The sequence below is a fragment of the Mycteria americana genome, chromosome 7 (assembly GCF_035582795.1).
Source record: "Mycteria americana isolate JAX WOST 10 ecotype Jacksonville Zoo and Gardens chromosome 7, USCA_MyAme_1.0, whole genome shotgun sequence".
Classification (NCBI taxonomy): Eukaryota; Metazoa; Chordata; class Aves; order Ciconiiformes; family Ciconiidae; genus Mycteria; species Mycteria americana.
Genome location: NC_134371.1, coordinates 59,447,685 through 59,471,833, shown reverse-complemented (window position 1 = coordinate 59,471,833; position 24,149 = coordinate 59,447,685). Strand labels below are relative to the sequence as shown.

Sequence of the window (24,149 nt, the reverse complement as noted above, 5' to 3'; positions counted from 1 at the left end):
TCATGAGAAGGATCCAAATAATTCATGAAATTGTCCACGATTTGTGTTGCTTGGTTTCCTCTCCACAAAAGTTCTGACTTGAAAAACTGGTTTGTCCTGGGCTGTAGCCAAGTGTTCATACAAGAGAGTTTCCATCTGAAAAAAGAGCTTTCAAGGCTTAAAACTTCAGTGTTAACCCTGTAGGACATTTTGGGTTTTAGTCTAGCAGGGAAACAGCCAACAGTATTGAACATTAATTTAAAACCTGATTTACACAGACAGAATCCCAAATAAACTAGAAATTACAAACAATCCAGGTGTATTCTCTAAATCATTACACTTATTTTGGATATTAGGAGGACCTTCCTTCCATTCATGGCACACTGGTCCCTTTCATTGTACTTAAGTAGCACAAATATCCCGTAATGGCAAGTGTACTAGAAGCTCCCCAAAACTCATCCATTAGTGAGCAAAATACCCATTACGTTTTCATGCAATCCAAAAGACTATTCTCATAAAGAGCTTTTCAGAAGGTAAGGTAGAATTTTTTTCTCCCCCCAAACAGTGTTTTTGTCCTAAGGCCATATTGAAATACTATAGCAAAAGTAATTTGAATGAAATTTCCTCTCCAATTAGGAGTGTCAGGAGGCCATTTAATATGCTTAGCTAGGTAAAATATTGGAGCTAAATATTATCAAAAGCATCAGATTTCCAGGTCTTTCACATCCTTCCCAACATAAGGGAAACATTTCTTACTTTATTGATTTGAGCAAGGAAATGTGTGGCATGACAGCTGTTACTTTAAAGTTAATTATAGTATAGACTCACATTTTTAAGATTAGCTTTATGTTACCACAAAAAAGTAAGTATTCTGCTAGCGTCAAACTAATTGTTTTTCTTCAGAGTGACAATGTATATATGGAGGAGGTGGCATCCTTCTGAAACACACAGCTTTTAATGTCAATCTAGATGAATCAGCATAAAAAAAGACACTGAATACATTTGAAGGGATACGTATGGACTCACTGCCTAACACAGTCCTGTTATGGTAGCTTAAAAGTTAGCATGAATACACCAATGCATCAGAAAACACCATTTACATACTCTTGGCCGCCTGATTATTTCCCACTCACTCGTTTACATCCCAGTGAAAGGTGGTTTCTCTTATTGTTTGTGAATATTTCAATAATGACGAGCATTTTTCTTAGTTACCAAGGAACTGTTTATAATGAAATACAATTATTTCCATAGAATCACTGATTTTAGAGGTGTCTTGCAACGTAAAAGATTGTTTCACACTTTAAGGGTAGTTAATTCCCTCCTGTGATTTGTAACAAATTACCGCAGCACTGACACCCTTTCACTGAAAGGAAAAGAGAGGAAAGAGAATTAGAGCATCAATGACAACTGTGGACACAAAATCAGCATGTCCTTCCTAACAGAATTCCACCTTTGTCATCCTCCAAGGTTTATCTTTCAAGTCACTTCAATACAAAAAATCTCCCATCTTAACTTTGCAAAAAGAAAGTCACTAAACAAAAGTGAAATTATTAAAATCCATAGTCACAGCCTGTTCCACCCAGACAGGATTAAACTGCTGAAAAAATGAGGAAACATTAGAAATCATCATTCTAAGTCACTTTTTCAAGACCAACACACACCCACTTGCACAATTCCACACTGCTGTTAATAATATCAAATTGCAAGAGTATATTCAAGATATGCCCAAAGCGCAAAGAAACAAAAGGATTTAAAAAGAGACATTTGAATATGCCAGAATGATGCTTTATCTTTCCATAATCCAATTTCAATAGGTAATGCCTCAGTACAGCTGATACTAGAATACCAACCCCACATGCCCTTTGAACCAAGGAATTCTCATATTTCTTCTATAGTTTAAAATCATAAATATTTATGCAGAACCAGTTTGACAGGTAAATCTGATTTATGTTTATGTCACCCCTCCCATGACAAACTTATGTATTTACAGTTTGCTCTTGACTTTCTCTATCCTTCCGGGAAAATGCTCAAGAAGAAACAATCCAGCCACTTTGACCAGGGGAGCAGATGGTTCACTTTTACAGTACCATTAGCTGCAGCAAGAATCCCACCAGCTGCACGAGAGAGCTCATTTCAACATAATGTACCAAGGAGAAAAAGGAGTCCTTCCCATTTGCCTCCTAATGTAGGAAAAGCCATATGGGAGTGAAACCCTTTAGGATTTTTAGTACGTATCAGAAGCCATCATTATAGAGAAGTGTGCCATGTAGTCAGAATAGCACTAGTAACCCACTCTTGCGATGCAAAACCAAATTAAAAACTAAGAGAAATCAAAGGTGGAGAAGCCCAGAATTAAGAGCACACAAGCTATCACAAATGCAGTAGGACTGTACGTAAGTTTTGCAAACAGATCAGAGGAAAATTGTATCAAATATTTGACACAGCAAAAAACTCCCTGCTGCTAAAAATGCCCAAGATTGCAATGCTACAGAAGAAATGTAAATTGCAATCATAATTTTTAAAAGTAAGAAGTTTACTAAGAAGTGAACAATACACTTTGAAAGGGGGCCAATTAAAGTGGAAAAATATTTATTCATTTAATAATACGGTACTTCATTCCAAGTGCCTAGATGCCACAATCTGGAGAACACTAACACACAGAAACGCCCAGATCCTGGCACTAGATGTATAGTGACCACCCTCATAGCCCAGATACTCTTGGGAGCAAAGTTACTACATACGTGTACACATGTTTTCAGGACCAATGCCCCGGCAAGAATCACAACATAACAGTGTGTCATACGAACTAGCCGATTTATCACAATACATGTAAAACCAGCCCAACCTGCCTACCCATTTCCCCCAAGATGGTAGGCAAAGAGCTGGCAGGCTGCCAGCAGAGCATGGCAGAAGGTGATATTCCCAGCAAACTGTCACACATGCTCAAATATTTAATTTCTAAGGCTGACTGAAGGCTGTGGTTTCTGTGCTGTGTGAAATAGGATTCCCACCACATGACTTTGTGCAGCTCCTCTCTGGTATGAATCCTCATAGAGCTGTTTGATCATTTTGAAATATCTAATACTCATTTATGTGATTAAATCAATAAAAAGTAATCTCTTTTCCATTAAGATGTGCAGCAGATTTACAGATCAATTTCTTTTTTTTTGTACTTCAGCTACTGACAAATAAATGGAATTGTAGATTTTGAGTAGGAGTTTTCTGACAAAATATTGCACCTGAAACCTTGTTAGTATCTCTCAAATTGTTTCTGTCCTTGATGTCTAATTTTAAATTCAAGATGGCACACTAACAAGGTACTGAAGAACAAAGATACTTTAGTTTTGTTATGAGAAACACGCAGGTGTCCGATCTGTATGGAAGTCCATGATTGTTGAATTTTCAGAAAATACTACCTTTATGCACACAGAACGCCATCTAGAATGGAGTGAGCTTTAGAAAAATTAAGTTCTGCAAGCAGGACGAATAAACAAGTTGCTCCATAAGCTGCAGGTCTAACACAGGTTATTTTCTTAAAGAACAATGTCCTCCTTCACCAAAGCCCCCTCTCCCTCACCTGCGCTAACCCAACTCTGCTCCTCCTGGCTCTGCCCATCTCACCTTGCTCTCACAGTGAGCCAAGTCTTATCACACCATGCTGTTTCCATGCTCACCGGTTGGCGGCCAAGAAGCATCTGAGAGCTAAGTCCTACCTACCTTATCCTTTGGAAACAGAGGCACAGGACAATAATTTGCCTCCCTTTCCTCTCCCCAGCCAAGTTCAAGAAACCCGTAAGGAAATACTGAGCTTTGTCTCTACCGCTTCTGTTCCTCCATCAAACCAGTGCTGCAACCACTCAATGAGTTTGAAAGTTACTGCTGGGAGCAGAGAGATCAACACACAACCTGAATCTCAAGCAGCTCTTTTCCTTTAAAAACCAGGCTAAAGACAACAAAACTTGTATTTGAAAAGAATAACATCTCTAATACAATTCTTTGCAACTAAGATATAAATTTATTTACAAAATCTTTCTTCATTGCCAGTAAAATTTCTAAAAATCACTAAATTTGATAAAATTTAAACCACAAAAGTGGAATGATAGCAGGAAATAAAGTGCTCCCGCCAATATATTTCTGTTTAGAAGCTACAATCCTCTAAAAGAGAAAAATTTCATTTCTGATAGCTGACGAACAAATTCACCCTAAAAATAAAGTCAAAGCTTATATTCTGAGTCTTACATAGATTTTTAACTGTATCAGCAAATCAGCTGATGAGGAATTCTGATACTAGCTGCAACTGTTTACTCATAAATCTGAATATACTGCTTTAGTCGGGATTAACTACATACCATACTTACCAAGTCTATTCCTCCAGTAAGTTTTCAGGCTACATACGTTAAGCTCCACAGAGCACCTGATGAGCAATAATTATGTTGATATTTCCAGTCTTGAAGGGACACCACTGTACTGCATCAGATCTGATGCTCTTCATTAGTTCACTCACTTCAATGTGATTTTATCAAAATCCAGAGAGCAGTGTGACTATGAACACTGATCCTATTAACTACTATGCTATCATATTTACATCTCCTAGGAAAAAAAAGCTAAAGGTATTAAGAATGACTTAAAATTTAAGGTGATGCATATCTCTAAGAAAACTATACGCTATAAGTCAAAATATTTGCAAGCCCTGCCTAGTGCTGCCTATATCGTCATAATGCTGTTTTGCTGCTTTGAATACTAAAGCAGCTTGTTCTCAGTAAAGCATCTATCCATCATTTCGTAGAAACAAACCCCTTATCACATTCACATACTATGAGAAGTAAGGAACAATGCATTTAAATAAATACCTTAAAAAAGAATGATCAGTGGATCTGCACGTTTTACAATGAATACAATTAGAAATCATTGAGAAATTAAGAAATCATACCTAATGTACTAGGAATATGAAATAATCTGTTAAAAAAAAGAAGAAAGCAAGCCTAAACAGTATTAAAACAAGTAGCTTAGAAAAACATCGTAAGAATTACTTGCAAAATCCTTAGATTACCTTTTGGATCGTCTCAACATGCTGGTAGCAGGCAGAGAGAAATTGGACAGCACTGTCCAAAAGGAGTCAGACATGATCTTTAAAAGCTTTCATTGCTGGGAAAATACAGCACAATCAAGCCACTAGCAATAAATAAGGAACTAAATAATACCAGTGACAGAGCCAATGCAAATTCCCTGTAGACCTTGCAAGCTGTTCCATTAATGTGAGACAGGCAGGCAAGCGTACATATTGCTGCTGTTTCCACTGCCTCCGTTTTCTTGCGACTCCATCCCTGCCTCCCTCCCTCCACCTTAGGAGGCAGTGCAAAATGACATATTTATTCCTTTCCTCACATATACACTTTAAAACTGGAGTTTGTTGCATACACAGCATACATGCTTTATGTACACCTCTCTGTGCTCATCCAATACAATCAAAAAATTTTCAAGCAAAACCATAACTGGGCTCTGTTTGCAACCATGAATAGCACACGGTTTTTAAGCTGTGTCTGCAGAGAGCACCACTTACTGCCTAGTTTGTGTTTTTATTTTGAAATGGTGGCCCTTCTGCTTCCTAACTACATGAGGCACATCAGGGGCATTTTGCTTATTTTTTTAATTAATCTTCCATCTTTAAACAAATCTCACCTTTTATCTTAAGTAACCCAAGTAGATTTTTAAATTAAAAAAAGATAAGCTTACAATGCCACCTAAGATCAGTTTAAAAACAGAAATTCATTCTCCCCCTGAAGCCAGCTGCACCACATACACATCAGTCACAGTAAACACGAACTCCTACGTAGCAGCTGGTGCCCACAAAACAACTCAACCGGCTGAATTCTGACAACAAAACGCAAGCGGGACTCGTGTGATGCACATCAGAGGTTTCCCACACAGCCCTGCACATCAGCCACAAGTTCACTTTTCCCCCTTTATGCCTCTAGAATCTCCTTGCCATGTTTTTGCTTTTTCCAGGGTCTAAACAAAACCTCATTGTAGCTGCCTTTTTTTTTTTTTTATTTCAATATGCAATCTATTTTCTTTCTATTGTAGCTTTTTTAAGCACTTCTGCCAGTAGGAAAGCTAATGATGTTCTCATATTTCAGCCTTCTTGAGTGGCTTTTTATCAGACATGAGAAAGATGACAATCAACAGCTGGCACTGCCTTCCACGCACAATACAGCCCTTAAAAATTACACATAAATGTCTGGGAGAAAGAAATCCCAGTAGGCTCCCTTTAGATTTCCACAGAATCACATGAAATAATCAGATGGTCTTCACAACTTTCCATTAAATAATGGCATGTTTTTAATATATACATTTATCAGGAATCACAGTATCTGATGCAGCAAACTACGCCCTTCCATCTGAGCTTCAAAACAGGGAAATGTAATTTTGCATGCTGCAGGAACTAAATCTCTGTTCAACACAACTATCCCTTCTAGTGCTTTTAAACATTTGTATCGAATCTATATCACATTCTGGTTTGATTTCACAAAGTTAGAGTACCACAAGACAGAACTCTGCCACTATCTACTACTGATGAGAAAGAATAAACACATTCGTTTTTGTATCCACATAATAACATATACCAATCAAGTGTAGAAACTGAAGAACAGCATTTTAGCATTATATTCAGGATATTATGTGACCTTCCAATTCCAATAAACCCTGGTTTTGAAAACATATAAAAACACCCAGATTTACTCTGTCAGCTAAAACATGGATTGAAATTCCTGAGCAATAACAGGGGGGGGAAAAGTGCTCAGTTAAGTAACAAAATAAACCCATTACAACAAAAATAAGTTCCAGACTGCTTATAGTTAGCAAGTAAAACCGCAACCAGCTAAAACCCCTAAATTTATATTCATTGTGCTTTTTTCAAAAGTGATTGAAAACTCAGCAGTTGAAGACGTATCACTCATAATATCACTGTACTCAGCACCAGCACTTTCACATCTCTTACAGGAAGGACACAAAAAGGAGAAACCATTTTGGGAGAACACTATGGGCATCAGTGACTGACTGCTCTACAGCAGCATTAACCCAGTGAAACCCTGTCCATCCTCCACTGCTCTTGGGGAATACAGGGCACCTCAAGCAGGACAGGGGGAACGGGATGTTTGCTATCATCTGAAACCCATCCGTCCACCCATCTTGCTATTTAACGTGGTTCTGCAGAACACCTACCCAACAACTGCAAAAAGCATTTTGGGAATTATATGACACTGGTTCACAACCAGCAGAAATTTCTTTAACACTTCATATTCCTGCTTTTCAAAATGCATGTTCCACATGCCTATAGCAAAATCTAATCTTGCAAATCAGCATCTGCAAAGCGTTTATTTTGGGACTGTCCCCAAACATTAGCTACTGAGAAGTTCAGAGTACCAAAAAAATGTGAGGACACCATGCTTGGAGATGCAGTGTTTTTGCCAGAAAAACAGAAGAACACAATGAAAGCGTCAAACATCTTATAAAAATATGTCACTTCTTAAAATACAACAATGTCAACATTTGCAGAATTAGCTTTAGTTGTAACAAACGTATGAAGCATAAGGATTTTCACACATCTACAATGACAAATGAAATCCTTCTAAGGAACTATATTACTGTCTCTGCATGATAAGCAAAACATTTTGCAAAATTAGGAGTAAAAACTTCTCACTAGTTCCAAAATACAGCCTTCTGCATATCAGAAAGCATGTCAAGAAAAATAGCGCACTCGCACAAATAGGTTACAAGATGAATTTTCTATTTCATTTAATTCATAAAAACATTAATATGTCTTTGTGAATTCCCAATCATGAGCTATTCCAAGCCTGAAGAAACCTCTTCCCTTACAAAATTCTTCCACTCACCTTTCAGGATATTCAGTCTCCATCAATCTCCCTAATGCTGCTTCTCCATTTCATGCCCAGCTTGTCCTCAGAAAAGACCACCTGCAGAACTTTTCAGCAGCTCCTGTGATGATGGAGTATTTCTCTGCTGACCAAATGTGTAGTTTCCAGGGCCCTCCTAATGACACTGCATCCACTGGACAGTTATAAATAGCCAATGTCAAGGGCTTCCCCAATTTCTCGTCTTCACCATTACCAAAGTAGGACATTAATTAAGCCTGACATTAAATGAGAATGCAATTAGGCAAGCAGTCCACATGAAACCCATTAGTTCCTGGACTTCTTTCATAGCAGCTACATTTATCATTAAATAAATTCACTTGGTATAAGACCATCTTCTTTTAAATAAAACTTGTCATTTTAAAAGTAAGCTGAACTCCTTATAAAGTTTGAAGTGAGGTCATTGATGTCATTTTGAAAAAGAATATCCCAAAGGTCAAAACTCTTGTGACTGACTACATTTTAAGTTAACTATATATCAAGAAAAATTCCCACAAAATATTCTTGACTATATTTTTTAAATATTTCAACCAGGATGAAACTTGTAGTAGTCCAGTAGTTGTCAAATGAAGATAATTTTCCTGTGTCACATTATGGTAAAGGAAAACTTATAATGGAAACCAGCTGAAATACTAATTGGAAAAAAAACCTACCTCTTCCTAACTACACAATTACTTGAATAGTTACATTGTATTGTCTAACATAAATACCTGATACTTTCAGACTCAACTTTTTTGAATGCCACATAACTTTTTTGAATAGCCTTAAAACCACAAATCATTCACTAGAAATATCCAGAAATTAAAACCATTTTACTAGCAAAGCTAAATTGTTTGGAGGAGTCACGAAACAGAAAATACATTCCTTCTCTATAAAGAGAATATCAATTTTATTTTAAACTTTAAACGGCAGGCCCAACAAGCACAGAAAATTATTCTACTACTAAGTAAGCGTAAGTTAACGCAGATGAACTGAAGAGATATCTGCTCTATATCACTAACAATATAGTTAAAACTGTCTAACATGTAAAAGCTCCAGCAGAAAACTTTGGTCTTTCAATACAAAGAAAGAAAAACAGTTCTTCCTATATGCTCCTAAAAAAAGCAGGGTTCCTTTAAAAAAAAGTTACATGGAAGATGTGTGTTGAGCTATTTGGGGCATCATTATTATTTGAACAGTGACCTACGCAAATGAAGAACAGACTGTCTTTCAGCAGACTGCAATCTCCAGACATGCAAGTAACGGTCTGACAGAAAACATTAAGTTGAATATCTCTTTAAGGTTCATTTTTCTATTGTTATTTGCTAGGTTATACAAACTTAGATGTCTTCTTTTTTTGGCAGAAACCACCCTAGCTCCAGAAATCACCAAGCCAATACAGAACTAAAGAGCCATACTCTTCTACTGCAGTGGTTCAAGCAGATTTCAATTGCTACCCCTGTATAAAAGGGCTCCCAAAGCCACATTTATCTGAGTTTAAACTAAGAACTGATGTCCAAGTTTTCTGGCGATGAAGAACAACCAAACTTCCGTCTGCTGTGCATCTGCCATGCAGGGAACATCCTAGTGACTGCACTAGTTAATGATTCAAAGGATCAGAAACATTTACTGAACTGAGGCAGAATTAGCTATCAGGCATTGTACACTCATATACCTGAATAAAAGCTGCCAACTTCTCATGTACCTTTAACCTGGCACAGTTACTGAATTAACAGGGGTTGCCATCATAGTGAATAGCCTGAAATGCTATCTAATTCACTACAATATCACTGCACAGCTTAAGCGTAAGCAACTGCTCTGATTTCATAGTCCTAAAACAACCCTTACAAAATTGTACTCACTTAGATACAGAGGATGTTAACTCCCGCTGTATCATCACGATTAGTATTTCCTAAATGAAAACACTACCAAATAGTGATAAGAAGCAAGCACTGCTAAAACACAAAGTTAATTGTGGTCAAAATCCTATGAATATTTAATAAGAAAGATTCTTTCTTTGTATTTCTATTTACAAAAATATCACTTATTAGTATGCTAATATTCGTACAACACGATTCTTCCCAAATAACACCAGTAAAATACTTGGCAACTTCAATATAACATAAGCTTAACATTATTTCAAGCTCACAAAATTGATGATTGAGCTCAGATGCCATGGAAAGGTCAGTTATCCTCTTTAATTAAGTTACTAGAATTGGCATTCTTTCCCTAGTCCTGTCTTCTTCATGTGTGATTTCAAATGTCAGTTGACTGATTTAATCAAATGTAACCTCAATATACGATTCAAACGCCATAAAAATAAGAAATGTTATTTGAAAAATAACAATACTGAACATCAGTTCTGAAAATCTCACTTCACATTTATACAGAAATCTTCTTACACTTCATCCAAAATGTCCTTGAAGACACTGAGAAACACTTGCAAGAAACGCAGAATCAGAGTGCTGCTATATCCTTGACGCCCTCATCCAAAGATTTTTCCCTCCTCTTCATCAGCGAAAATTTATCCAAAGGAAAGCACAGATTGAGCCTCCTGTTGCCACCATAGCATTTCTTCATCTTCATCATGTATTATTTATCATGATGCACTTAAAACTTTGTTTCTAATCTGTAATACAATGTTAATGAATTCACTGTGCAATAGCATTTGCAAACAGGAAGATATCTTAATCTCTTCTCCTGCCACTCCAACCTGCCTCAGCCTCTCCATGAAGAAGTACTTCACCGGCTTCAGTTCTTTGCAGAATTCTTCCACCTCTCGCTCCCTGCACTGAGTAATAAGACCAGGCTATTGCTAAATTCTCCCATAACAGGGTTTTTGTATACATCCCAAAGAACTGTAACACACAGTCCTTGACAGACGTTGTCCATAACCCATTCCAACAAGACTGCTGCAGCAAAGCAGATTTGAAAAAGCAGGTGTTATTACCCTCTGTTTTACAGGGAAACTACAGCGCAGAGCTTGAAGGACAAATTAAGAGAAAAAGCAGAAGCAAAGGTATCTGGCACACTTTGTGTCTTCACAGGGACTGAGGACTGAAGAAGAACTACCAGTGGATGGTTAAAACTAAACCAAGACAACACACAAGTAATTAAGGTCAAATGAACAAAGCACATAGCAAAGAGAGGGAACAGAGCTGTATTTAAGTGGGTGAATTAGAGGGCTTTTTGTTACTCAGACTACAACTACTAGCTCACAAAAGCAAAAAGGGCTCCCCTCATCTATACAAGACCACAAACACCCAACAACCATCTCACAGCAGCAACCTGGGCAGACACAGTGCTGAGGATCAACATGGACTCCAGGCTTGGGGCTACACTTGATAACCAGCTAGCAGCGAGCGCTTTCACCTGTTTGACGACATACTACGCAGAAGACCAAATCAAGCCTGAACTCTAAAATGACCTCTGGCATCTGATTTGTTTCTAGCTATAACTCAGGCTGTTTGCTCCAACCTGAATCTCCAATGCAGGACCTTCCACTCTGCCACTTGTTTCCTCATTTCTTCGTTAACACACACAGGCTCAGCTGAAATGTTAAGGATATTGTAAAGCCCTTGCATTTACCACTTTTCTGAGACAAAAAGCTTATTTTGTAGAATGTTGGCTAAGAAGAGTTATTCTGGGAGCAAGGGGAATGCTAATGTAATGAACAGACTAAGAGGATGAATTTTACATTTTCAAGCATAAATTCTTAATGAAGTTAGAGCATGGGATAAGAATAGACTTCACAAAATAATCTATGGTACAGAAGAGACATGAGAAATCAAAACCATGCTTGGGAAACATCATGAGTGCTGGTATACAAAAAAAACCAAGGATAAAAAGTTCATCCATTTTTAAAGGCAGAATTACATCCTAATTTGGCCATGAATTTTTAACAGAAATCAGTCCCTATTTTAGTTATTCCATTGGAATAGTATGAATCTTCACAGCAAAAGCTTAGCTTTTAAACTTAAAGTTTGGGAAAGCCATGCTAACATATCATCAACCAGCAGGAAAACAAATTACTCAAGGTTGTGAGCCTCAGAATCACAGAACTCAGAGAAACATATAATGTGCAAGACAAAATGAACATGAGAACAAGCCCAGAACTCTGATTTTTATAACTACAGATTGATACACGTCTATAAACTGTTTTACAGTAATTCTGGGAAACCCACAAAGGTGATGCTTTACAAAAGCAATGTTCCCTAAAATATACATAATATTTAGAAGATCTTCTAATGAAGATATTTGGTTTATATATAAGACTCTAACCTGTATGTCCACCTATATATAAGTAGGAACATACATGTTAGAGGTCTGGAACACAGAAGCCGATTCAATAAGTTAAGGTAAATTGGCCCAAAATGAATTCTCTGCTTTGAAATGAAGTACAGAATACACAGATATGGAACTCTCAATGATTTCTGCAGACTCCAGAAAAAAAATTCATTTTAAAAAACTAAAAACAATTTAAAAGTTTGCAATGCTATATCTTATTACACTCTACTGTACCACGTTAAAAAATGACACAAATAGATCTAAACTATTATAGCTAGAAACAAAAATATATAATAGAGTTGCTCATTTTTAAAATAAATGTGATTTACACAGGCCAACTCAGCAATGAGCTTTTAAACCATATCAGATATAAAGGAAAAAGAAAATGTAGATAAATGGGAATATTAATCTTATACTCACTTTCTTTTCTTCCAAGTTTTGATTAGCAGAGCTTGCGTTATACAGATTTTATTGATTGGGAGAAGGAAAAAAAAAATCAAAATTTAAGCAAAATTTATACACATTTTTAATATTTTCTAGTAAAACCAAATCTAGGCTTCTGCCCTACCTATAAAAACGCAACTAGTAATAAAAGCAAATAATATTCCCAGCTCTTCAAATTATTTGGTACAACACACAAACTACTAAACAAACAGGTAAGCCAAGACAGCATAGATCATGCATGCAAATGAACAACACCTGCTTGCCCGAAGAACGTACTTTCTGCAGAGAAAATATGTCTTGCAAAATTGTTGAATAAAGTACTTTTCAGAATACCAACCACTTACAACAACAGTATGTAAAAAGTAGACTGTGGCCTTCTACGGTGTAGTCTGCAGCTGCCCTTATTTTTAACAAGAAGGTGAAAGTTGCAGAAGCGACAGGTCACAGTTTTATGATCCATCTCGATATTAGAGGAGGCTGCACACACTAAGCCATGGGGTACAGGCTGGAACATGTCCCCATGGGCTGTTCCTCTCTGTCAAAGATGAATGCAGCTGTAGTCACTCCATTTTGTTCAAATTAATTGCAAGTTCTCTGAGAGGGCAATGCAGACACTCATGACTTAAAGGAACACTTCTGGTCAATATCTGTGTGTTGATTCACTTCAAAAATTGGGCATTTAATGATTTTAGAGTCTTCCAATGTCTCAGAAGCAGAATGGACAAACAGTTGCATTAAAATGAAGTGTGGAGGAAAGCTGATAAGGATTTTTACCAGATTTCTTTTGGTTGAACTTTTTTTTCCCTAAAAATTTGCTAAGAATTATAATTTGACCTGTTCTGTTATTTTAAATTTCTCATCTACTGACAAAATAAGTCTGAGAATCACAGGAACACAAAAATAGGAACAATATAATGGAGAGCACAAAAAATAATATTCACCTCAGGCAAGCTGCAACCCAAACATGCATTATCACTTCTACTTGTGCAGCAGGTCTTCTAATAGAATCAGAAGTATTACTTCTACTTTTTTTTTTTTTTAGTGTTTATATAAATAAATGCCTATCTCAGCCCAAGATGTGACAAACGCTACTCTCATTGCACAGCAAGTCTTTCCCAGACAGCTGGATCAATAACAACCCTGCTCTAAAGACCCGAAGGTCTAAAGAAAGGAAAGGACAGGGAGGACAGGAAGGAAAACAAAAGCACACAGAGCTCTCTCACCACAGCAAAGATTACTGTTTGAAGATTTTATTTTAGAACATTAATAATTCATAATGACAGTGTAATGTAAACTAGGTTAGAAGATTACGCTTTCAAGTACCACACGAGGGATTGAATGACAGAATAATAACCCCTAGCCAAAGTAGCAAAATTTTAGGAGATAAATGAGGGGAAGAGAGAACTTGGAGGACCAGAACAAGCATATTTGAGATGAAGGAACAAAAACAGGAACAGAGATACTGAAGCTGAAAGGGGATACAATTTTAAAAACTGGTGCAATGTTACCCTGAAGTCTTCTTTCCTTCTTTATATTCTAAACTTTCCTTACGCTTTCAGGTTAATATTGATCCACTAAATGCTTTATCTATCTAAATTAGAAATTGCAACTCATGGCTTCAAACTAATTTTTTAAAAAAACAGATCTGAAAGGAATCTCCTGCTCATGGGCAGGAATAGTCTTGTGCTAATGCAAGCAGCTGTGTCATATAATCTCTGTTTCTCCCCAGCTCAAGTCTGTTAAATTGACACTACGTACTCGCTATCAGTACATCTCTACTGTTAGTGCTTCAGTGCAGGATATTAACGGGCCTGTTTGCACACTCACCGATTTTCCAAGTCAAAACTAAAAATAGCTCCTGGTTGCCTCATAGTACAATTAAAAACAAGATTTGGAAGATGCAGGGAACTGTCTATCAACAATAATAAACACATGACTGACTGGTTAGGAATATATATTTCTTTCTCAGAATGATTCCCTTGCCAGGAATCTTTCAGCGCACAGGTTGTTTCTGTATCTGTATTCCAGATCAAAAGGTCTTTGAGGAAGAGACTATATGAAAGGAAGAATTTTGTACAGAACTGAGCCCACTACTATCATTTGAGGAAATCACTGTTATTTGAGGATAAGGACAGAAAAATGTCAATATTTTCTGTAGTCTCTTAAGAACCTTCTGAGCTTTTCATTCCTCACTAGAAGTTGCTAGCTTGTCCCAACCATCCCAAATTCTTAGAACAGTGCAAGGTTAGTAAATGAGTTGGTTCATATGCACATGTACCACCAGATCACAGCCTTCAAACAAAATTATGCAGATAAACCAGTTATGAACCACTTGGTTTATAGATGAAATGGCTAGCAAACATTAAAGCCCTCCAACTCCTGAAGCCACAAGTACATATACCCCTCTGGGAGCCTCCGATTTCCCAGGTCAAACCACCAGGTTATCCTTTACAAGTGGTCCCACGGAGGCCAGCCAAACGGTGAGCCTGGAACGAGACAAGAATTCACACCTCATGCTCCAAACCCGAGGGTTTAACTCTTCTGCTACTGCACCTTCAGGCAGGACACGGCGTTTTAGCATTTACATAACGTCTTCACATGAAACAAATATACCATTCAGGCCACCATGCTTGAGTATTTCCAACCACGTGGCAAGGAAACGGACAGCTTCCAATCAGTGTAAGAAAGACAAAAAGTTATCTGAGCCTGTCAAGTTTTAGATATCACCAATATGTCCCTCCCCTGTAGTCTCCATCTCCTAGATGGGAAAAACTATTCCCAAGAAAAATAACTGGTACAAAAGAAAAGGAATAAAGAGAAAAATTTCCATTAAAAAAGAAATGAATTCTGGGAAATTCATTCATTCATTCAATGTGAGATGTAAATTACAATTCAGTTGCCAAAAGATTACCTACTCAAAATTCACCATTTCACATTATGCATAATGATATATTCGCAAAGTTGCTCTGTTACTCATTATTCCTGAATTGCTTATCTACATTGTTTCCAAAACTGACATTATACTGCCTTGCAGTCAACTCTGACCAATTATTTAGCACATTTAAGAAAGCAGAACCTGTACCAAATCAAGCACTAAACCAGGAAGATATCACTTGCTGCAAAAACAGAACAATTTCCAAATGTCATTCAAGCTGAATATAGTCCTCTTCATTAATCCTCTGACATTTGTCAAATAGGAAACTCTTAACTAAAATAAACTCTTAAAACCTGTATCAAGTGACTTTAAACTAAAAGGAAATTTAAGTAGAGATAGGAAACTATCACCAACTCTTGACAAGCCTTGAGGTATTTCAAAATAAAAAAATATAAAGAACCTCATCAAGTTTGAGTTCTGAAATGTTTTTTATCTTCCCTAAAGATATGGAACTTCTCCTGTTTACAGGTGCTGCCCTGCTGTTGTAAAATATATGTAGTCTTCAAAACCCAAAACACAGGTGATTTGGGGTGGCAACCGCCAAGAATATGTCCTTATACTATGGAAGTGATTTCTGCACCTGCCTTGAAGTAGAAGGACTGGAGTTACAAGATCCTCGACAAGACACACAAGCAATCTCAATAGGTAAGAAAAAGAACCAAAGCCTAATAGGAGACCCCATTCAAACAAGGCTGATGTCTCCATCCCCACCCCTTCGTGAAGGTGAGCTGACCAGCACCCTGCGACGCCCGGGAAGCCCATCTATTTACTGCAACAGAGCAGACTCGCTGGGGACGCTGCACGCCGAACCACACTCACGCACCCAAACAAGCCGTAGCTCTAAATATAGGTCTCCCCTCATCCACTGCAACAGCTTATATGAAAAAGTCTATTTAAATAAAGGCAAGGCAACCTTCCCAGTAAATTTGTTGAACATCTATGTATAATAAATTCTTGTTACTTACCACAGTTATTGATTAAATGCTTGCTTCCTAGAATAGGGTTTTTATGTAAATAAATTAATATATTCTTAAATTATAACACAGATGTCCATAAAATCCTAATTATATAAAACTCATAACATCGTAATTACACACTGATCAAGTAATTATTTACTGTGCTCAAATACTGAGTGTTTTGGAGCAACACTACATTTCCCATTTTGTTTTACTTAAATAAGACAACAAGGATCTGACCACCATCACATTCAGAAATGGTGACCAGATTTTGTACAGGCTGGAAAAAAATCCATGAAACTATTCTGCGAAGCTATAAAAAATGAATAGTTATTATCAATAGACTTTATTAAGGCTAGAAACTCCAAGGGAAAACATTCCTATAAAAATAATCTCTACCATATATCCCTATAAGAACATGTTCCACAATTGGCATAAATTCATGAAATCGAAATAGCATGAGAAAATATCCCTTGAGTAATCGAGCTGAAACCAACTCTTCCCTTGATTTGTTAGGATAAAGCAAATTTCCACTGAGACTTCACCTCACCTGCAGCACCCAGAGAGGCCAGAAATACAGCACCTGAACACGTTCACTCTTATCACCACAAACAAAGGAATCCATTTCTCGAAGTGTTGAAACTAGTTTATATCTTGCTGAGGGTGATACAGAAAGTGTAGCATTTTTTTGGAACAGGGGAAATGCATGTTCCTTTAATCTTAAGGCCCATCACTTCTAAGTTACAACAATTAATTCATGACATCTTTTAAGCAACTTGATATCAAGAAATGCTGTAAATCTATATTTCAATTAAAGGACAAATATGGGTGTACAAAGACTTGCCAACTCATAAAGAGGACCAGCTGTGAAACATGGCCTCATTTTCTTCTTCGGTAATTTGACTTCCCTGCTACCCCCAGAAGAGTGCAAGTCAGATCCCAAATATGAGAGCCAATACTTCAGTTTAATTTTGGACGTCATTCTCTTTTCTTCCTAAAGATACATGACCTTAATTCCAACCCACGGTTACATCAACTGTAGCAGTCTTATTTCACCTGCTACCAATTTATTTTTATTGTAATCATGCCACTTCACATTTCCTTTTACTCTTTTGAAAGGTTTACATCATTTTCAATTGTTCAAAGGCTATATATAAAATATTTTCACTCTTAATTAGATTAATTCTTTCAGAAGCCATGAACTTCCATGCTAGCTGCAGAATACACTTGACATCAGATGCACCAACAGTTGTTCATCCATCCATGTAAAAATATCGACACCATGAAAAATAGGCAAGAAGGGGAAACCTATGTAGATACTTGCAAACACAATATACAGATGACAAAAAATGAGAAAGATTTAACATTAAGGCATACACTGTTCTAGTTACATTTTCCACCAGTTCCTAGTATCACTTGCATAGACATGGAAATGAACCACAGCCTCAGCTTAACCTGAGGGTGTTAAGCTGAGTAGATCAATGATGGTAATAACTTGCCAAGATGAACCTTTGCTCTAAGCAAACAGGAATGGCTATCACTAGTACCGTAACCAAGTAAACAAAACTACAACAAAGAAAGACAGGATAAAACAGGATCAAGAGCTGCACAGGTGAAAGCAACAAGGACAAAAATAAAAAGTTATTATAGTAGACCTAAGCTCTTACACAGTTATGTATCTGTGAATCATCAACCATTCAGTATTTAGAGAGCAGATGGTTGGAAGGTCCCCATACGTGAAAAACATTATTATCAAGAAGAGTCCATAGTAACAGTGGAATATAACTTGACACTAAGGCTTTTATATGAACTATTCTTAAAGAGAAAATTATTCACTGGCCCATGTCAAAAGCCTGAAGATTGAAGGATTCTCAGAGAAAAAAAAGCAGTAAGTACCAAAATATTTTGAAAATAATCGATAATCATTAGATCTCCTCTCCAAAAAGAACAGTTCTCAACTGACTTTACAGCAATCTAATTTTCATAATTACTACTTACGAGTCTGTTAATTAGCCCTAATGCTAAACAGCATTTAATCACTCTTGTAAAGTAACATTACCCAATACCTGTTTTTAAGTAACAAACAATAATTTAAAATTATATCGATGACAATGATACTAAAACGTTGCGACTGCTCTTTATCCACTGCCCTTTGCTTCACTGCAAGTGCTGCCAAAATGAGCACCATAGTAAGAATTTTCACCATGTGCTGCCCAACATGCAGGGAAAGCGGCAGGCGTGCTGGGCAACCACCTCTCTCTTTGTGGCAGTGCACAATACACCAAGTACAGACATATGCAACATCCCTTTCCTTTGCTGACAACCTGATTTCCACCCAACAGATGTAATATATGTTACTCTCCATTAGAGGGACAGATGCCTAAAATAGCTCAACCTCACATTTTCTTGTTACTCCTACCAGAGCTGGCCAGCAAGAGCAATCTCCCTCTGAAATAACAGTCTAGATTCAGGGGCTATTGCGTTACCACCTGATGAGTAACTGAAATTTGACCAGCTACATCCACACTGCAGCATGTGAACTTCAAAACCAGCCCTCTGCTGGCTCCAGTTTTAAGTAGGTACCACTGAGCTCCGATTTCATAACCTCACACACAAAGATCTCTTGCTTGTGTTAGCCTTTGTCAGTAACTATCTCACTGGGTGAAGAAGCTCACTTCTAGTGAACAAGCTGAAAGTTTCCACTGGGGCTGCTGATGGCCATATATGTTCCATAATAGCACAATGTAAAGGGCTATTCCTGAAGGAAAAATACATCAGCCAAGCTCTCAAATGCTTTAATACAAACTGAGCTGGTTTGGACTTTTTTTGGTTTACAAACTCTTGCACCCCATATTTAAGCCTCCTAACAACCAGCTTGATTCTACTTGTTATCCTTTGTAGACACTGTGTCTGGAGACAGAGGCTTCAGCCTGCTAGCTTCTGTAAGAAACTAATGTGGATTTACAGCGAACAGAACAGAGAACAGTACGTTAGCACAGACCTGCTATTCTAGGCATGGATTTTTAAGAACCCCACTCTAGGCTGTTTTACTTTTAAGTTCGTTTTCTTGACATCAGCGATACCTGTGAGGGTTCCTTTGCTCCATGGTACAAGTTGCACATGCACTCAGAAGCTAGCACAGGGTACAACCAGGAATTTGCATGCACACACAGGTAGACAGGTTTCCATTCCTCATTTAATTTTATATTCTTCCCTATGCAGGGCCTTAAACTACACATGAACTAGAAAAATTTGTACCAACAAGCAACATCAACCCAAACCCTAAATAACTGGAAGCAAATTACAACTACAAGGCTGTTCCCTTCTGTTAGATATTATTCTTTTAAACGATAAAGCTGGTAAGTTCATAAATGGTTACACCAACACCAAACTGTTAGAAATTCCTAGCTGATACCTCTCCTTACCTCCACTGGAAAGGACGGCTGTAGCATGGACTAGATGGATTGCTCTGGGGTTGTGAGTTCAGGTAAAATACTAGAGGAGAAGTAACAAGTGCACAGTCAGCACTAAACGGGAATTTAAGGTGCTGCAGACCTGGAGCAGATGTAGGAGAGAACATGTGCTGATGAACATCACTTCCTCGGCAGTGGGAGTACAAAGGAGAGGAGATTCTGACAAGGTACCACGGTAGAAAAAAAAATAAATCAGCATCAGTATTCACAACTTCTGTTTCAATAAAGAAAAAAAAAAAAGATACTTCCAAAATACAAGTTATATCTTCTTAATAAATGCAATAAACTAAGTCATCCTTTCGATTATCATCTAAACCAAAATGTATGTGAGTCAATGTAATAGCTAGTCAACATTATTTTTCCACTGTGAAAATCTTCCAATCTGGAATGATACAAATTCTTTTTTGTAGTGATTCCCAGGCTTTCTGGAACACACACCACTGTCAATCCCTAATGTAAAACTTTTAATTGAGAAATATTAACAAAGTTGATAATCACACCAGTAACAGACATGGACCATTTATATATCGCAGCCTTCACAATTTGGGAGCCATAGTTCCACACCACAGCAGTGGCAACAATAGAAATACGCAACTGTGAAAACATTAATTACACAAACCATTAAGTAGAAAACAGCATTTAGCGCTGACAGTGTTTTATAACAACAACTAATTAAGCCTGAAAGCAGCACTGCAAAATGGCTTTGTTCTAATTTTAGCAATGGGGAAACTGAGGCACAAAGAGGTTAAGTGACTCGTCCATAGCACATCCATGGCAGCGTCAGGGTTACAGCTGAGGACATTGATTCCCAGCTCTGTGCTCGGTTCTGTAAACTATACTGCTTTCGCAGGGTTAGCAGCCAACACGTATTCATATACACAGAGAACACAAAAAATTTCTCAAAGTAGCTGCTTTCCAAAAAGCTGCAAACAGACTTCTACATAAACATAAAAAAGAGGTTCTAACACCTACTTTATTGAACTATACACGATGAGATGTCCTTCACTAGAAATAAAGTAAAAGTTAACTTACAAATATTGGTATTATAAAGTGTGCTTATGTGTTAGAATACAAACTAGTGTCACCATATTTTTACAACTATAACTTTGATTTTGATTGAGGGATGAAAAAAGTTTCTATTTACCATATTTAAGCATAAAAGCAAGCAAAAAAATCTGCGGCATCTTTTGGTTTTGTTTAGTATTCAGATTTTACATTGAAAGTCTTGAAGTCAAGCATGTTTGTCATTGTTCCTTGCTTTAAATTTCCTAACGAATCCAAATACTTATCAGTAAGTAACCTTTACATACTGGAAATCCTCCCCACTAGCAACCTCTGCTTAAACAGCTGATGAGCTTTACAGTCTGCAGACAGAAAAGGTTAAGTCTGCCTCTTACTCTGCTCCTCCCTTCACTGACTATATGACAGGTTCATTTAACCTCCTCTCCTTACACACACAGTATTAAATATACAATTTCCTTAATTTTAACTAATAAAATAACAAATGTAATTACGACAATCATAAATAGCAGTTTTCATTAGTAGATTTCAAAGCATTTATAAAGGACCCAAGCATTAAAAGGAATTGCTTGTTTAGATTTCATCTGTAGAAATACATGTGGCAATGTAAATAAAGATTTTTTTGTGTTGAATCTAAAAGTTTTCGATAGCATTCTTAATTTAAAAAGATAATAAAGGTAGCAAAGGTTTCCATAGATTTGAGCCTTGGGACAGCTTTCTGGCAGATTATTAAAAGTACTTTTTAAATCTAAAGAGTGATCAAACTAGAAAGCCAGAGTTACAACCATTCAGTTTTACTACATTAATTAATTAATGCTTGGTACAAAACCTAACCACAATGTACCCCCCATTTAAAAACATTTAAATATTGCTCTTTTTTGGCTATACTTTATGTTAAATGCTCCACAAAAGTAAAATGTTAAAGCTTCCAAATGAAATTTCGTGTACAGCCAAACAAGCATGACAGATAAAGAAAGTTCTAACAAATAAAAGTAATGTCTATTGGCCACAGAAAATTCTGGCTTGTTTTTCTTCATAGTTTCAATTGGAAATGTTTAAGTGCAATTTATTTTTCACAACAGTCCTTACTGGATCCGCAGAGATGGGGCTCCAAGCCTCTGTTTCCTCCGTTTCATCATTGTGCTGATACACTATGTTTCTTCCCAGCATAAGAGGCTTAGAGACAGGAACGAAAGCCCGCCGTTATCACTCCAACGCAGAGCACAGAACAATCAGTGCAATTCCAAGCTCTTCAAGTACCCCCAGTGTCACAGAGACCTCAGGAGTTCAGTAATGGTCCAGATTAATCACACGGCTCATGTTAAAAACCTAATTATTTACAAAAAAAAAAAACCAAAACAAAAAAAAACAACCAAACAAAAAAAACCCAAACAAACAAAAAACGTCTACGAGTCTATTCATCCAGAGAAAGGAAACGAAGCCCACCAGTACGAACTGAAGGCGCAGAAAAGTCCAGGACACGAACTAGCCATCTGACCCATCATGCAGCCAGCAATATAGTCCTGACTCACTCAGGCTGAGCCCACAGCAAATCAGCAACAAACTTCTCTTGGGCTTCCAGGAGCAGGAACAGTTGCTCTCACCAAATCAGAAGGAAAGCGTAAAGCCAAAGGGAGCGATGGCACACTTGAAAGGATTCTGGCAGAAATCTCACATAGCAGCTTGAAAACTCACACTGCAATAGGAACAGAGTCACTGCTCCCACCCAAAGCCCTTGCAGAGTCATCGGCGGTGCAAAGAGCAGCTGTTCTCGACCGGCGGGGGAACATGTGAACCATCCCTTTTTCAGAAATCAATCCCCTTAAGAACACGCACAACTTTAAACATCTTTCTGTAACTCCCAAGCTGTTTCAGCTACAAACTTTATGGATTCTAGCACTGAAAACAGAGCAACAGCAATTGCAGCAGCCTAAGGAGCCAAATGCTGAAAGAGGGGGTGGGGGGAAACACCTTCATTAGGAGACAATGTTCCCATGTACAATGCAAGTCTTGCATTTTTGTTTGCAAATGGCAATTTCAATCAGCTCAAAATCAATTTCATACTATTAACAAAACTGTCCCGAAATAATGTCCAACATTTTTTAAATGTGTATTTGTAAGAAGGTAGCTTTCCCAAAACAGATTCCAAATACGTATCTTTGATAGACTTGAAAGTGTTAAAACTGTATTTAGGCAGGTAAAGACTGCTATTCACAAATACTCATCAACCAAGTCGAATTCCACATTACAACTCATATCTTCAGATCCTCCCATGATTCAAATCACAGCAGGAGTGCTGCACACTACAAGATCACAACCTCTCAACAGCTATGTCCCATCAGGAGAACAAACTGCCAGTCTCAAAAGTAAGGTCCAGGGTGCCCAGGGTGGCTGTTCCTTAAATAAACAGAGCCCCTGCACCCCCACGCCATGCCTGCAGAGTAAGAAAGTACAGCAAGCAACAAAAGATACAAATTTGGTACGTTACGTATAATTTTATTATACTTATTAAATGAGAACCCAGATTAAGTAGTGGAAACTTGATAATAAAAACCTGCACAAAAGACTTTTCTCACTTTTAAATCCTTGACGAAAACCTCCATAAATTCTTTGTCTCTGAGATTGCAGTATATACAGAACACTAAAATCCCCCTTATTCACTATATCACTTCTTTTATAGAAACGCTGCTTTCGAATTATTTTTAAAGCCTAATATACAAATAGCAACGCTCCTACAGAGACCTGCAGGAATAATTCGGCACGTTCCACCTCCAGAGCCAGCCCCACATATCAGCTTAAGAGCACTGGGTTATTTTTGATCTACCGCTTGTGAGCTGCTTCTGTGCAGCTCAGAGAAGGATGGAGCGGTTAGAAAATACCACCTCTTTCTCTCCCCATCTATAAAAAGTATCACAAGCAGAAAGCATTGAACGGAGGCATTATTTCTTACTCTATTTCCAGATCCAAGACAGAACAGAGTGCAAAAGTAGCAAAACTCCCTACTCTTTTTCAGAACTGTTTTTTTCTCCGTTTCCAGCACTTTGGCTTCTCTGTGCCTGAGGCACAGCACTTGCTACTGGCAGGGAAACAGCATCGATCAATCCCCAGCAGAATTGCCTACCCGCCAAGATGAACAGAAACGGAA

The 24,149-nt window shown here is 37.5% G+C and overlaps 1 protein-coding gene across 8 annotated transcripts in view; it reads right to left on the bottom strand.

Moving 5' to 3' along the window:
- Nucleotides 1-24,149, bottom strand: part of MAST2 (microtubule associated serine/threonine kinase 2) — a 199,586-nt gene that overhangs the window by 83,851 nt on the left and 91,586 nt on the right. For 5 of the 8 annotated variants that reach the window (XM_075508684.1, XM_075508689.1, XM_075508685.1 and 2 more), the window contains exon 5: nucleotides 19,937-20,143. The exons of the other annotated variants lie outside the window; for them this stretch is intronic. In XM_075508684.1, coding sequence (XP_075364799.1) covers nucleotides 19,937-20,143 — 207 coding nt within the window. The remainder of the gene's footprint in view (nucleotides 1-19,936; nucleotides 20,144-24,149) is intronic. 8 annotated transcript variants of the gene reach the window in all.